Genomic DNA, 17454 nt, shown 5'->3' on the forward strand with positions numbered 1-17454 from the left:
TTGGTGGCAAGTTGTTTATAGTTAGCACATGAAATCAAATCTTCAGAGGTATTTTGCGCTGTCAGTCTTTCCTTTCTGTCAATTTGTCACTTTTTTTTTTTCTTTTACATCTGACAAAAGTTTTGATATGTTTTGGGTACTTCTTCTATAACTGTGTTTTTGTGCTAATGGATTAGATTTCCAGATATACTAGATGCAAGTCCAGCCTTCTGTTCATCAGAAAATGGTAGAAAAGTTGGACATATTTATATAACTCAGCTTTGAGCTGAGTTAAGCTGAGGAAGTTTTGAAAATAAGCACCACCCTTGGTGCTTATCTCAAAATATGTTTAAAAAATATCTAATGAGTAAATCAAGAATGAAATTTGCAAGTCAAACCTACATAACCTTTGAAGTGTGGTTTAATTCATTACAGATATATGATTGCCAAGTAGAAAGCCTTATCCTTCTTTGGATTAAATAAAGTTGTTTTCAACACAAGCAGCAATAAATTAATTGCAGTTTATTTTAATACAGGGCCTATATTATGGTTTATTTGCCAGACTGAACTTTGCATATGTTTTGACAAAAATAACCAATTCTGCAGCATTCAGTCACAATTTTAAATCTGTGAGTTCTAAACCTCAGCTCTTCACTGTTATAAGTTATTTTATCACTGCAGCTATGAAACCTGCAAGCCTTTAAATATTCCAACTTAGCCGGGTAACCTGAGCACTTACTGGCAAAGAAAATACAAAATTCAATTAATTTTCTGACCCTAGTTAAAGCATCTGGACCAAATCCTTTCCTAATTTTTGCTGTTCCTCACAGTAAAGCTTATTAATAAAGGTAAACAGTCTGTCCTAGGTTTCCTACTTTTATGGTTCATGTCAGGTAAGCCAAGAGTGAGTAACAATTCAAGACAAAAAGTCCTGTCCATCCCTCTTTTCTTCAGGCCTTCAAAGGGAACCCTTCTTACTGTTTACTTGTCACTGGCTGCATTATGAAGTTGAAGTGGCTACTGTGGGAGCCACTTGTCAGCCATGTCCACCTTCCTCTTTGCTGGTATGGCAATGGTGCAGCTGTGGCAAGGTTTAGGCAAGCTTGCTAATCAATAAAGAAAATTTTCTTCTATACAGAGTTAGTTTTCCACCAAATCAGCTCACTGCTCCTGCCTTGGAGCTGTTTGACTGACAGATCCAGCAAAAGGAAGCATGTGGGTGCAAGTGATGAAGAGAAAGGAGACCGTCCCAGAAAGCAGCAGCCCAGCATCACGTGGATTTGGTAGTCTAAGAAAAATTAATAATTTGATTACCTCTGTATTTCTTCCAATCAGATTTGGTCTACAGATATTTTTTTTGACTGCATATAGTTTTGCTTGACTGAAAATCAAACTCAGAAACATTTTATCTGGTCCCCATGGAAGGAACATGCACTTAACTTTTTAAAAGTTAGTTGATGCAAGCAAAGTAAGCCTAGGCATTCTGATAAAGCGTTTCTCATGATGGTCCTTACTCTGAAGACTTAAAACTTTTTTTTTTTTCATAATTCCACTTTGGCATATGCATATGAATGGGCTTATTGCTAAATCTGAATGCAGTGTGTAAAAATAGCTTCAGTACATGAAGAAAGTAGTAGCACATTAAATATATAAAAAGAAACAGAGCAACTCCCCTTGTGTGTACACAATTTACATAGGTCTACACATTCTTCAATATGTTCTAACATACCTTATTTAAGACAGTGGTCCAAAACTCTCATTTTACCTGTTACGTGTGTTTAATATGCCCTTGTCTGTACTCCACAGTGCTTTCAACCTCTCTGGAACTTAATACCCTGTGGGTTTTTTTGTTTGTTTGTTTATGGGTTTTGTTGTTTCCTTTGTTTTTCCCCATTGGCGTATTTTTTTGCTGTCTGAACACACCTATGAATTGCCTCAATGTGACCGTTTTTCCTCTGCTTACAACACCAATATTTTGGAACTAAGAATCTCAAATACTTTAGGTCTAACCGCTAGCTTTAAATGTGGGAAATGTTACGTTCATTTTAAAAAGAAGAGAAGGGAATAGTGTTGCACTTATATTCTCTTATCTAAAGGAGATGTGAAAGACGACTGCTGTGGGGAAGATGCATTTTAAAAATTTCATTTTCATAAATATGTTTCATAGAGTGATTTCAAAATATTTAAACTCAGTCATTACACTTTGATACAGTTCCAGTAGTACTTGCAATACTTGGCTTTAAATTATCTGCTAATGTTGTGGTTGCTGTTCTGATGAACTTACTTTTCAGTAGTAATGTCATTGGCTACCCGTGACCAGAACTGATGTATATAAATGGAATAATATCATTATAACCTTTAATGTTTTTGTTATAAAATTGTAGAGATATTCTTACAGCTAAGTGGTGTCTATGTCGTATATAAAATATGTGCTACTGTTAATACACAATCTTCAAGATAGAATTCTGTTCCTTAAAATATGCAAGAATCTGTCAGTTCACTTTATTCAGGTGTTGATTGTCTTAAGATATATGGCATCGTAACTTAAATTTTCATTTCCTCTCTAAATTTGAACAACCAAAATTGAGAGGTGCTATTGCATTTTCATGAAAGCAAAGCTTACTGCAATTCTTTGTAGGATCCATTTGAAGAGTCAGATTTAAATGTCTGAGATAAATGCAATTTTCACTTTTTTTTTTTTTCCATCTTCTTCCCCTTTTAAAATGAAACTTCTTCCATTGAACAAGTCTAGAGACTCATACAGAGCTAACCTGTTTCAGAATAGCTACCCTCTCTCACTGCTTACAGTAGGACCGAAGGCACAGGGTTGCCTTACTGAGGGTAGTTACGTAGGTGCTGTCTTGGTCTGCGTCTGCAAAGCACCGGCAAGTAGGGATGGAGTTGTGGAGGAAAACAGTTGATGTGCACATTATATGCAGTTAGGCAGTTTGGGTTTGTATTTCAGACAAACTTGAGGTCACCCTTTGGATTGAATTCCAGGTATCTGCTGGAGCACATTAGGCATAGAGTGCATGTTCTAGATGGGTTTCATCTTCAAAGAATCCACTTGAGGGACCCTGGCATGGAAACCGAAGCAAGATAGGTTGGAACAATTGGGAGTTTGTTTTCAAAATTGCCTTTATGTTCTGTACTAAAATATATCATAATTCTCTTAAAACAGCGAGCAGCATCACCATTTTCAAGACTTGCTTTGCTTCAGTTCACTCTACTGAGAACTAGCAGGAAGCAGTAGGAGGTTTTTTAGAAGCCTTAGTTTTATCTAAACCAATAGGAACTGATGGCTGTTTGATAGAGGTGATTTTACATAGTTTAACAGATTACAGTTTTTAAAGGGAAATTATATTTTTAAGCAATTGTTTTATATACGCTGTATGAATGTATACATATATGAATACTAACTTTAAAAAAGAGAAAAACAGTAGTCTTTGCTGGCTGTACTGAACAGAGGTAGAGGAAAGGAAGGCTGTGTAAGAGAGGGGAAGTAGAAGAAAGCAGTATCTACAGTCCATTCACTGCCTGTATTTCCAGAGTGCCATAGTGTAGTCAGAGCATGGTGGTAAATATGTCTCTTCCTCTAAAAGGAAGTATAATAAAACAACAAGCTGGTGTTGATACTGCATACCTCCACATCTGTTAGTAACACCACATGGAAACAGCGATGAAGATGTTTTAGGGCAAGTGGAAAAATAGCTTCTTCAAAAAATAAAATGAGCCCATCTCATTCTCCATTTTCCTGTGCTTTTGAGCAAAAACATTACAACGCTTTTGTATAATAATTAATGCACTATGTTGCTACAAGGTACATTTAAATGGTGTGTTTTGAGAGTGCATTTTTGTAGACAAAAACAATGGATAGGGTGGGGTCCTAGCACTTGATGTCAGGGTCGCTCAGATTCCTCGTGACTCTTTTTCTACCCTTTAATTATTGGCAATCCCATTTCAGTGAGATAAGTGTAAAAGTTTTGACATGCAAACCAAAACCATTTTGTGCTTAAGTGATGCTTACTTTTCAAAATACTGAACAATTAATAATTTTATTACAACATAGCTAGTTGCAAGTATTTTCCCCACATTTTTGTTTGTTTTGGTTTTGTTTTTCTTGAGCATTAATGTCTTGTTCAAGAACATACAGGAAGTCTGTGTTAAAGAAATGGTTAAAATTCTGCAGTGCCTGGCTCTAAGCCCTGTCCTCCACTAGACTCTGCTGCCATGAAGCATGTTTGTATTTTTTAATGTCTAACAAGAAAAATAACACTTTATATTAAATTTTAAAAATGTTTAAAAGTGTCACTTTGATGTAACGTATTCCCACCTATTAAAATGTTCTACATTTTAACTAGACACTTTATTCCAGCAATCCATCAAAAACTGGAAGCGGATGGAACGGAAAAAGTAGAAGGATCCATGACGCAAAAACTGGAGAATGTACTGAACAGTAAGTTTTGTCCTTCCAGCAGCAACTATTTATGGACCTTGGGCTTTCTAGCAAGCTTTAACTTATTCCTTGGAAGATGGTAGAAAGTAGAAAACAGCACGGACTCTCTCGCCATTTCCTGTTTGATGGCAACGATTTTAGGATGCGATAGTACACTTCTTGAAGAAGTAGCAGCTTTTGTCATGACCATCAGCGGTGTTTGTGACAACAAAGAGAATAAGTATCAAAATAAAGAATGTCTATAACATTAAGTTAATTTTGGTGATATCTCAATTTTGAGCATACAAAGAAAACAGGAGTTGCGATGGAGATATACAAGAACGAGCAAAGCTAAGTACCAGGATTGTAAGATGTTTTGAGGGCTAAAAATACAAACTGTTTGCAGTAATAAGGTTACTAACAGAATCTTTCTCACTTGATGTGTTATCACTTGAACTACTTAAAATGAGCATTATTTTTAGTAACTTTGAAAAGCTCTTGGTACTTTCTTTTCTCTGTTTCTCTATTAGCTGTACGATTGCATTGAGAGAGGTGGCTTGAATTCACTGCAGTTTGGTATGCGTTTCAGCAGATCAAAAAGTTACTTTTTTAATTCTGGGACTTCTGCCAAGATAATTTTACTTTGTTTCATTGTGATTTTTTTCACAGAGGAAGGGATGTTTCCCTTAGTGCTGTATCAATAAGCAGGAATGACATGCAGATAGCTGACTCAGTGCTGGAAAGTCTGAGCGTGTTTTATGAAATCAAGAAAGTGACATGGAAGTTCACTGTTTTTGTTCTCTTGTATGAAGAAAGCAGTGACTGTATGTGTGCTTTTGTGTGGAGCACAAATAAAGCAGTTTTTTTCTTTTCTGCACAATTTTGGCTTTTTTTCTGTAGAGATATGTTCATGCTCAAAATAAAGATGTGGTTTGAACATAATTATTGCCCTATCTTGTTGACTGGAATGAAAAAAAAAAGCCCTCATGTGCGCGCAGAGACATGCTAAAAACAAGACAATGTGTGCGTGCAAAATATAGTGTGCAGTCTGAATGGCTTGTGTGCCAAATATCTGATACGTATAGGGTAGGAGAAAAAAAACATTTGCTGAAATTGCCAGTGCTATTCCAAGTGTTCTGTGTTTATGACATGTCGCACACTTAGCACAGATCCTGTAGACAGCACTTTCCCTTTGACAAAATTGTGTGACAGATTTTAACATAAAAAGCATAAGCCATCAAATTTTGAGGTTCATAATATTTTCTTCCATGCATTAATACGAGACAAACCCAACTATAGTATATAAGCATTTTTTCGCTTGCTAAGTGGCAGCTGAAATCTGTATGCAGATAATGCAGACATTATTTTTCAAACTGGATCTGTAGAGGAACTTGTGCCAGCCACTTCAGAGTGTATTAAGTTTGGCTCTGCTGTGAAAAGAATTGGCTGCTTTTCCTCCTGATACTTTGCAAGTCATGATGGGTGGGAGGCAGGGGGGTAGGAATACAAGGATTTAAAAAGAGTAAATAATATTATGCAAAGTAGTTTAGGATCAAAGGTTTGTTTCTTGTCTGACCATTCAAAAGTGTCCTTAGTTACTACTCTGCAAAGAATAGGCTTTTAAGTACTTCCGTAATCCGTGAGTTACAGGGTCTGCCTTCAAAAATGACTTCAAATATTCATTTGGATTTTACATTTTATAGACTGTGGGTGCATATCTTGAGAGATAATTGATGTGAGCTTGATGCAGACACCTGAGACAAACAGTGTTTTCTACAGCAGATGAACATATTAAGAGAGTGTGAGAAATTATTGCATTGAAATGTCATAGGATAGTAGAAGTAGAATCTGTTGTTATAGGTGGAATCGTAAGCATTCAGAGTTTTTAATAGATTAAGTTTAATTGTTAAATAAGCTATTAAATATATGTTTATAAAGGCATATGATTTGCTGAAATGAATTTCACAAAAAATTGCTTCTTACAGGAGGCCAATCAAATTCTATTTTGTGGTGTTTTTGTCAGGCTCTATGAAAGGCAACTGTTGAATTACTAGAGCTTTTTTTTTTTTAAGTAAAAAAATTTTGCACACTGTAGATGAATCATCTACTTTTAACTATTTTTAATCCATTGTCAGGCTATATAGGACCTGAATCTTTATCCATGAATTTTATTATTTCGGTTTAGATTATTCATTACTAATCAAGAGAGAGATTAATAACGTAGAAGGGATTTGGGGAGGCAAGAGAAAGGAAGAAATTTTACAATGTTTTTTAAGTCTAAAAAGAAAAACCTGTTCTGAACAAAGTATTGAATGTGATCAAGGAACTTCAGTCATTTGACATATTTAATTTTCTAAGCAAAACAGAAAATGTATCCATAGAAAAATGTAAAATAATTTACTTAATTTGAGGACTTTACAGTGAATTATAAAAAGATGTAGTTTTATACTAAAACCTGTCTTTGTGCGATTCCTGCAGTTGCCAATTACCTTTTAAAAACATTTGCATTGAATTAAAAAAAAATGCTGTGTGAATATAACTTTACTTCCCAAATATAGTATGTTCTTTCTTGGCTGTTAACAGAATGGACCAGAAATATATGAATTCAAACAAAATAAACTAATTTACTCAAAGAATTTACAACACTAGCATTTATTATAACCTCAAGAGGAAAGAAAATCAAACTTTATCAGTGATCTGTATTTAAATGTCCAGCTAGCTGCTTTCATTGTGTATTTCTCCTTAATGGATTAAAGTATTTTACGCTAAATAGTATGTAGTACAAATAGCTATCCTGACGAAACATTTTTTTACATCAGGGCTTCAAAAATTCAGCAAAGTTTAAACATTATTTAGATATAACAATTATTTTACAAAGACTACTTTTAACATGAGCAGGCCACCCACAGTGTTGACTAGAGAAAATGGCATGCAAGCCACCCAGCGAGACTGATGTAATTTTTTTCATCTTTGCTTAAAGTATAGTCACTAGACCAGATAATGTAGAAACTCCTACACGCAACGATCAAAAAGGCTAAAACAGTTCCACTATTTTGACTTTTTTTTTTTTGGTTAATTAAAAATAAGTCACGAGTTGAAAAATGCAAATATTCACATGAAAATATAAATGGAATTCTGTTATTCTCTCAGGAAAATATGAAGAAACTTTAGTAAAAATAGAATGCTATTTTTACTCTTGAGTAGGAAGGATTCTAAGGATTTCTATATTCACAGTTATTAGACAAATGTAATTGCATAAAATTGTTAACCAAGACTTGATCCTGTATGGAATGAAGCCAGAGTTTTAATGCAATATGAAGACAATTCATATTCATTATGTTACAATGACCAGCTAGTTAGATTTTCAGTCATGCCACTGTCTATGATTTACTCATCAGTAGTTTTAAAAGTGACTCATTTAAATACCAGACATTATTAATCATATTTAAGACAGAATTTGAAAATGTAAGAAAAGTTGTTTGCAAAATTCATTGATAGCTCTTGAAGCTGTGACATTAATTAACATAATGAAATTATGCTTTTCTAAAAGAGAAAACCTTCTATGACTTTTTCTATATCCTGAGATGCATAATTTGGTTGTAAAATATAGATTTGGAGCCAAAGCAAACTATAAAATATCTGCAGCAAAGTTAAGCATTTGAAATAGGAAATAGTGATTGTTTTTAATTGCACAGGGGTCTTACCACATTAAAATGCTAAGTGGTTCATCGGTTGTAAAATTTTAAAACAGTTGAACAAAAACAGAATAAAAACTTAGCAACAATTACTCATTTGCTCTAAAAAATTTGGATGACCATGCCATCCAAAAAAGGAGGAAGACTTGTATTTAATTTGAACTGATTACTTTCTCTACTTTACCTTATTTTTATCCTTTTTAAAATAGGAGCCAGTAACACAGCAGATACCTTATTCCAAGAGGTGCTGGGCCGTAAGGATAAAGCAGATTCAACAAGAAATGCACTTAATGTTCTTCAACGTTTTAAATTTCTTTTCAACCTTCCTTTGAATATTGAAAGAAATATCCAGAAGGTATAATTCTTTAAAAATACTTTTCTTTTGCTGAAATTACTCTGTTACATTTTATTGAGAAATAAAAATGTTTATTGTTGTTTTGTTGTTGTTGTTTTTAAGGGTGATTATGATGTGGTTATTAATGACTATGAAAAAGCCAAGTCACTCTTTGGAAAGACAGAGGTTCAAGTATTCAAAAAATGTAAGATGGATTCTATTATTAGCTTCTATTTATTTTTTTTTCCTGATTTTTTTTTAACTTAAAGGCTAAAAAGCATATAGTAGTTTGAAGAGGTTTATGTGGATTTTAATCCATAAAAATTATGGATTTATAGAAACAATTACTTTAAGCAATATTTGTGGCAAGTTTTTTAAGAAAGGTATATTCTTCAAAATGTGAAATCACAGCCCATTTTATTTATTTATTAAGACCAGATATTAATGGACATTTTAAAAAAACAGTTACGGTAACTAAAAATATGGCTTTGGCTATTTCTCAATGGTATATTATTGGAAAGATTTCAAAGTCCAATCTTTTTTGTTGAACTGTTGTATACAAAATTTTCAGGTGCTTGTTATAAAATGAATAATTGATTTCCATAATAAGTTCAGAAGTGATTGATGTCCTAGAAAAATAATGTGATTTTAAGTTCATACTACTGCTGAAGACACACACTGGATTTATTTCCTCTCCCCACTCCTAGATTATGCTGAAGTTGAAACCAGAATTGAAGCTTTAAGAGAACTTCTGTTAGATAAACTCCTTGAAACTCCATCAACATTGCATGATCAGAAACGTTATATAAGGTAATCATTTGACTACTGTCTTTTTCAGACATATGGTGTTAGATGTATATTTTAAACTATTTCCTGAATAGGAGAGGGACTATTTTTATGATAGCTTATATACTGATTGGAAAGCTGCAAGTAGCAGCTTTCTGAATATATAAATAATAGCATTACATTGGTACTTGATTATTTATTGAGTGGTTTGAATTTAATTTTTAAAAGTCCTTGTTACATTTACATTTGTTGCTTCCTCTAAACCATGATATTGCAAGTTACATCTGAAATGATCATTTACAGGTTGCAGGTCTCAAAACAGATTGCTTATGAACTTGTCATTTATTTCGGCTTGACTTGGTGTTGAAATGGAATCATCTTGATTCAGATAGTAGAAAGGTTTTAATCCAGACTTCATTTAAATTTGGTTTTGTCTATTTTACTATTTATTCTAAATAATACATTTCCTTTACATTTAATGAACATGTACCAGATTCCCAGTTTTCATTGGAATTCCTCTATTTTCTGTCATTATTGAGGCTGATGTCAAAGCCTGTTGAAGGAATACTAACATGAGTTGGTTGGACCTTCTTATACCAGTCGACCTGAGCCTGCTTTTTACATTCTTTGGAGCCAGACTTGAGAGTGCTCTGAAATGTATGATAGCTTTACTTTGAAGGCTTTTGAGTCTCAGATGTTAGTAGGACTCCTAGTGTTTCTTGACATACTTAGTGCTTTTTTCAGTTATCTTTAAAGATATAGACCAAATGGTCTGTGTGGGACATTCTAAAAACTGTGGCACCTGTGTGAGGTCTTTGATGTTTTGTGTGCTCACCAGACTGAGTTGCACAGGACAAACTACAGCCTTGGAGCCTTAGGTCCATTTAGTTTATGTTAGCGTATGTGAAGAATGTACAATTATGTAGAGTGCTTCTGATTCTTCTGGATGCCATGTAAATATTGCATATTTATTAAAATTTCATTTTAAGGTGAGTAGTTAAGCATGTCTCTTGAAGAAGACATTGCTATTTCCTTCTTTCTATTTCAGTCTTGAAAACCTTAAAGAAGAGCTTATTTGTCTAGGCCAAGTCTTATGAACTCTTCTAAAGATTCCTCGGAAGAATCAGAGTTGTATATGTTTGCGTTTCTGTGGGTGTTTGATTGTGGTGGTGGTTGTTCATTTTTTGTTGCTTTTTTTTTCCAAACCCTTACCTTGGGGTGTGTTGAATCCTTAAGATTATCCCATTCTATGTTAAAACAGACTGTTAATGTGACAGATGTATTTCACATGTAGAATAGTATCATGAAGGAGAGCAGGATTGCACAAATCTGGAATAATTTTGTGATACAGAATTAACAGAAGTCCAACATACAAATCCATTAAATGAGTTTCCCTAGTCTAGGTATGCTGATGTGGTTAATACTAATGTAAAATTCCTGGAGGCGAGGTGTGAATAAAGCTTTCTTCAGAGCACTTCAGTTAAGTGGAAATTAATAAAATCCTAACTGTAAAATTATTTGCATAGGAACTGCTACTTTTAAGAGGTTTTTTTTCTTCCTTGATATGTTTGTTTTGTATGTCTCCAATGTCTTAGACAGAGCAAGATCTGAAATACCATACTCTCCCCACTCAGATATTCAATGTATATATGTATCCAGTCTTTATAGTTAAGCTTCAATTCATATTTTCCCAAATTCACATTTTCCCCTTATTTTATTACATTCTTTAGACTGATAATTATTTATACTGCTCAGAAACTTTACCATATCACTTAACAGGCAAGGGGGTGTATTTTTTTCAAGACCAGCAGTATTAATTTTTTTTTTCCAATTTTGTGTCTAAACAAAGGCTAAAAGTCCCCCGAATGCTGAGGTAAAACTTGAGCTCATAATTTATAAATATCACCCTGTCAAAATGGTTGGTTGTGTAATGTTCTCATCCATCCCACCAATCCTACTTTGACAGTTTCTGCTTGTTCATGTACTGCAGACAGTTCTCAAGGAAGACAGAATTTAGCAATGCAGTCCTAACTAGCATTAGACATATTGTAGTAGAATAGCTTTTGTGAAAGACTTGAACATTTCCTGTACTGCTTAAGATCATAAATCAGTGTACCTCATCTTGAGCACCTTGATTTTTTGAATTTGTCCCATGTCTCTAAATACAGAACATAATGGACCACGTTAAATAGTAGAGAAGCTACTGCTTTATGAACATTTTCTTTTGAAAGTATCATTGTCATGTAGTCATGAATCCTGTACATTAGACTATACTTCTGCGTCCTCTTGGGAATCACAGCAGTTGGCTTCCAATACTCCTCTCTCCCCAAAGACATGGTGTTTTTCACTTTCACTAATTGAAAGCCCCACTCAGAGAATCACAGAAGGGTTGAGGTGGGAAGTGACCCCTGGAGGTCACCTGGTCCAACCCTCCTGCTCAAGCCAGGCCACAAGGAGCAGGATGCCAAGGACCACCTCCAAGTGTCTTTTGAAAATCTCCAAGAAGGGAGACTCACAACCTCTCAGGGCAACCTGTTCATTTTTTTCATTACCCTTTGTATAGATGGAATAATAAATATATACATATAAATTACATTTAAAAAACTGTATGTGAGCATCCTAATGCAAAACAAAATAAAAACAAACAAAAAGAAACAAAACAGGAGCTTAGTTTACATTCACTTGTGCACGCTTGTGCTAAAATTAATGAACCACTAAAAATTAATTCCATCTGCATTTGCCTGTTACAGTTGCATGATGACACAATCGGGACTTATAAAGTGGGAAGAAAAATATCATATTTTATGTGCTTGATATGTCATCACAGATTTCATGTGAAACATGAAGTACTAATCTGCAATTTTGGCAGATAAAGAGCTTGATTTCCAGGGTACATTTCTAGAGGCACAACAGAAAATACATGTTAATGTGATATTAAATATATGTGGTTTTTGTTTATTATTACACTTTTTTTTGACTGAATTTTGCCTCAGTAAATTAGGAAGGGAGAATGCAAAGCTTGTGTTTGCATTGGGTATGAGTGTATCTTAACTATTCTTCTTGAATTTTTAAAATGGTTTTAATATATATATATTTCTTGGTACATCTTTGGTCTGTTTTAATGAGGCCTTCAGTATGTCAAGTCAGAACTGTGATTTTTGGACTGGGTTTTACAGATATCTTTCTGATCTTCATGCTCCTGGGGACCCTGCTTGGCAGTGCATTGGTGCTCAACATCAGTGGATTCTAAAGCTCATGCACAACTGTAAGGAGAACTATGTTAAAGAACAAAAAGGCAAGGATATATTTTTTGTTATATATACATGTATATATTTGACACTTAGGAATTTGGCATTGCCTTTTATTTGACAAGTTTTAGTGTAAAAATGATACTTTTCTCCATTTAATTTTGATAGCTTTTTACAACATTGAATACTGAAATGTATTGTTTTCTTTATTATTATGAAAACAAAACAGCAATTGGAATTTTATTTTTGTTTAACTTGGAACTTTTAAGTTCTTTACATGGCAAAAGCATTGAATTTCAATCATACATCTGAAGTTTACTGTCCTCTAGAAACACGTCTGGGAGGCCACATTAAATTTAGATTGTTGTTGAATCTACCATTTCAATTTCAGTTCACAGGGTATGCTGGTAGTGTATGAATATGCAGGACATTAGGGTATAGTGGAATGAATTGTAATTTCTTGATATGCAGCGAATGATGCACAGACCTGTAAGACTATCTAAATATCCCATTCGTCCATGTTGTATTAAGAACTATACGAATACTTACTTCTGTTATGTATGTTTTTGCCAGTGTTACTCATTGAAGAAATGCACCCTCAGAGGTATTGCTTTCAGGTGTGGCAGCAACTTAGCTACTGGTAAACATAATCTATCACATCAGCATATTTTCAAAAGGGCATAGGTGGGAAGCTATTGGCCTGTCATTTCTAGTAAAATCTGAAAACTGTATTAGAGAATGACAAGTAGTGTCTTGTTTCTCAAGGAGTCTTAGCAGGATTGCTGATATTTCTGAAATGAGTAGGTATATTGGAATCTAGCTTCTTTTGGCTTATGGGTAATGCGCATGTTTAGTGTTGCTGTGTGTGTATCCCAAACCAAGTAAGGTGTTTTCTTATGAGAAGGCACAAGAATTTTACTGAGTAAAAGCTGCTGCAGATAAGTGCTGTGAAGTTGCTGCAGGATGCTTAAATTTTCTTCTTTAGCAGAGGTTGCGGCAACAGGTATAGGGTTCACATGGTGCTTCACATATGACAGTAAGTTTTAGCTGTAAGCATGCACAGACCATCTTTGTTCTACAACACATTATTGAGTGCTATGGGATGAGTTGGAATGCCAGGTTGGCTTCTTGGCTTCTTGGTCAAAATTCAGAACATTTCCATAACCTCCCCATCTCCTGTCCTCCCCAGAAACCTGAGATATACCTTGCAACATATCTCTCAAGGGCAACACCAGCTTGAAAAAAACGGCCGCCATTAATGATTCTAAGCTTTCTTTTTCTCCTTTCCCTTGCAAAATGCCATCTCTCAGCTTCTTAGCAAGAAAAATAGGAGCATAAAGACATTAAATGCTCGAGACTTTTTTGTTGTACTGGTCTGTATAATTTTGATATGCATGCTCCAGTAAAATATTGAAAATGAGCCTAAATTCCTTGGCTTGTCTTGAAAATCTCAACCTATGTGATGTTTTTCTTGCAACAATTCTGCTTACCTCAGCCTTAATATCAAAGGGACTTTTATGTTAACAGCTTTGTTTGGCTGACAGAAAGAAGAATTTACATAACTTGACTGCCCAGTAAATGCATGTATGAATAGTTAATATTTGCATGAAAAAAAATGGTAATATATTATGACTTTCATTAAAAAGAGCTGATCTAATTTAAATAGCTTTCTTTTGTCTTTTACATGGTCCTTATTGATATAGTTTTTGTGCAGGCTGTAAAATACTCAAGTATTGATCCTGGTTGATGGAATTCCCCATTTAGTATCTAGTTGGGCAAAGGAAAGTTGCTAAACTTAGTTTCTCATTTCCATACATCTTTAATTTTAGCATACACCAGATGGGAGAAGGCAAAGAGAAAACTTAGAAGAATTGGTATTAACTGCCAAGCAGAACAGTGCTGATTGTGATCAGAGACATGGAATTTATTTTAATATACTTTCTTTGATGTATGCTTTTCTGACAGGAAAAGTGTTTTTTTCACTCAGATATCAAATTAGTTGTGCATGATTTTGAGAAATCAAATCAACTTGAAGTCAGAAATGTTGTTTCTATGTTCATAGTTTCAGAAGGTATTTTTTAAGAGAGAATAGTAATAAATTTTCAAACTGGAGTTTGAAACATTCTTCTGGAAAAGATTTTGTGTATCAAGTGTTTGGAGGAAGAGGTAGGTCATAATGTTGATAGTCTCTTGAAAGTGCATCAGATGTTTTTCTAGGTTTCTCTTTTTAACAGAGATAATATATATTGTTTCTAGCAGATGGCATATGCTAGATTATACAAACAGAGATTACAATTCCACCTTGAATATACCAACAGTTTCTGGCTATTATTAGCTGTTTTTCTGCGGACCATGAATCTGTGGGGTCAAACTGACTGACTCAAAACTCTTCAGTGTAGTAAACTTAAACCTTTATAGCAGATTCTTTCTATTTATGCATTTGTGCATGTTTTATTTTTCAACTTTCAACTGAGTTTGTGCAAAAGTATTTTGCTGATGATTTAGTAGTTTTCAAAGCATACTAGAGCTCTGAGTTGTTACATGTGATCCATTTTTTTACTACCTGAAATGGATTTGGAATTAGACAAAAAACTTTGCTTTTCTTATCTGCAAAAGTTTCTGGTAAAAACTCTACTGGCATTCCTGGACAGAAGGTTTGTAGCTAATTGTCAAAAACAAGCATTCTCAAATAATTTGTTTGTGGGGCCATGATGCATTTGGGAAGAGAAGGTTAACATTGTAATTATTTCCTAAGCAAGCTAAAAAACCAAAGCTAAGTGAATTCTAAGGAGAACTTCCTACAAATTCAGTCATTAATGAAAAGCCAACAATGTACTCCCACTGGGACAAAATTGTACCATTTTTTTTGCATAGTGCTAGGAGGATGACCCTTTAGTCATTACAGCTTAAAATATTTCTTTCTTTTATAGAAATAACATCTTCCCCTATCTTATTTGAGAGATCTTGGTGATGTATGATCTCATCCAGATGATCTGGACAAAGCTCCAATACTGGCAAGAAATAAATCTACTTTTCTATGTCTCTTTCTGTGTTCTCTTTGGGTTCTTTGTCTTTGATGATTACCCTCATGTTAGTGGCTGTACTTTCAAGACTACCCTAAGCATAGCTGAAGAGTGGAGTTAACTAATGTACCTGTTGAGGTGATTGAAAGTGCTATCACAAAACTACAAATTAGAGATATATTTAAATATATATTTTTTTTCTTTTTATATCCAGGTGTGAATCCTTCACACTCAGCAGCACTTCCATATGTAAAGTAAAACAAGAATAGAAGAGCCTCTTTGCTTGGCTATTATTAGAGATTAGCTCCTTTTTGTAAAAATACTCTGCAGTTTTATGTCCTAAGAACTGCAAAATACCACAGTATAGTACAAACTCTGATGCAGCTTGAAATATGTGGCAAATTTACAGTGCTGTAATAGTCTTGGAGTTCACTCTTGGACTGTGTTTCTGTGGTTAGCATAAGCTATATGTGTTTCAAGTACTATCTGTTTTCAGTTAATCCTGCTTGTATTAATATTATTTCCAAAAATTGAAAGGTGTGTCAGGCTGTACTAAACTTTGGCAGATGATTTGGCAGTATGTCTTAAAGACTGTTAACTACCAACAGCGAATTATTCAATCAGATGTCTTCTTTGATTTAAATAGACAATTAGTAATTGTAAAACATACAGCAATCTTATCATTAGATATTTGGTTGTGTTCATTTCAAAGGGTGCAAGTAGAATTTGAATTTTGTAAAGTCCTGTGTAAAAACTCCTTTATGGCAGTGCTAGCATTTTGGAGAGAATTTAATTTCCCTTGAGGAATATCTATGTATGTGTATTAACATACTGTTTCCTCTCAGTCTTAAACCCTACTGGTTTGCTGATCAGTCTAAAGTTATGTAGACTTCATTACATACTCCGATATGGCAGTTGTTACTTGCACAACTTTACTTTCATCCTAGCTCTCTCTTACGCTGTATAACCATAACTGACCTTCTCATTTGTGAGGTAAATCATGCAGGCAGAATCATAGAATCCTAGAATCATTTAGGTAGGAAAAGACCTCTAAGGTCATCTAGTCCAACCTTTAACCTAGGACAGAAGATGAGAAACTGTTGAAATCCAAGCCCATATGTTGAAAGGAATGAGCGAATATGCATATATGACAGCAGATTAAAATTTCTTATGCTCTGACGTATGAGCAGCCAGGACAGAGAGAGACACTCAACAGCATAGTCAAAGTCATTGTGGAAGCATTAAGCAGTACAGGGGATGCCCAGATCACAAAACTTGAATGGTAGTGTCCTTTCATAAAGCCATCCTCCCACTTCTCTGATTCTCAGAGTCTTTCATAAAAGATGCCCCTATGGACACGGGACCCATGTGCAGCTGCCTTGTGCTCTAGCTCTACGATGTAGTGATGCTTGGAAATAAACAGATTTAATAACTTTTTGTTTTCTATTTAATACCTGTCTTTTACTAATGGAATAGGCATTTGTGCTCTTTTATTGTTTTTGAAACTTATTTTTTATGGTGATGAAGTAATTTTCTGAAGCACTGATAGATTCCATTTATAGCTCTGACTGCAAAATGCTATTGCTGCCCACTGGAAGGACCTAAATTAGGTAAAGCTAGTTTTCTGCTGTTATTTAATATGTAGATATGTGTTAGGGAGATAGAAATGTGTGAGACTAAGACAGGAAAAATATTTTTGATTACTATGAATGTAAAATTTAACATAGAAAAGCACTATGCTCAGTCAAAGTAGTATTTCTAAAATGTCTCGTAAACAATACCTGAATGACAAACTAGATTGTGCTGGTATTTTGTGCCTTGTATTGGCTAGTCTGAATTGATTCTTCTGAACTTTGAACTCACAGTTTGAAGAAGTCTGGAGGCTTTTGGACCTGCTTTCTGGATACTATACTGTTTCCTTCGATTAAAACTTTTATATATTTGTATTTTTTAA

At 34.3% G+C, this 17454-nt stretch overlaps 1 protein-coding gene across 4 annotated transcripts in view; it reads left to right on the forward strand.

Moving 5' to 3' along the window:
* Positions 1–17454, forward strand: part of EXOC2 (exocyst complex component 2) — a 131875-nt gene that overhangs the window by 40768 nt on the left and 73653 nt on the right. For all 4 annotated transcript variants that reach the window (XM_048076106.2, XM_048076107.2, XM_066992545.1 and 1 more), the window contains 5 exons: positions 4355–4435; positions 8319–8464; positions 8567–8648; positions 9151–9253; positions 12406–12524. In XM_048076106.2, the coding sequence (XP_047932063.1) occupies positions 4355–4435; positions 8319–8464; positions 8567–8648; positions 9151–9253; positions 12406–12524 (531 nt within the window). The remainder of the gene's footprint in view (positions 1–4354; positions 4436–8318; positions 8465–8566; positions 8649–9150; positions 9254–12405; positions 12525–17454) is intronic.

This window comes from Anser cygnoides, chromosome 2 (genome assembly GCF_040182565.1).
Source record: "Anser cygnoides isolate HZ-2024a breed goose chromosome 2, Taihu_goose_T2T_genome, whole genome shotgun sequence".
In the NCBI taxonomy this organism is placed as follows: domain Eukaryota; kingdom Metazoa; phylum Chordata; class Aves; order Anseriformes; family Anatidae; genus Anser; species Anser cygnoides.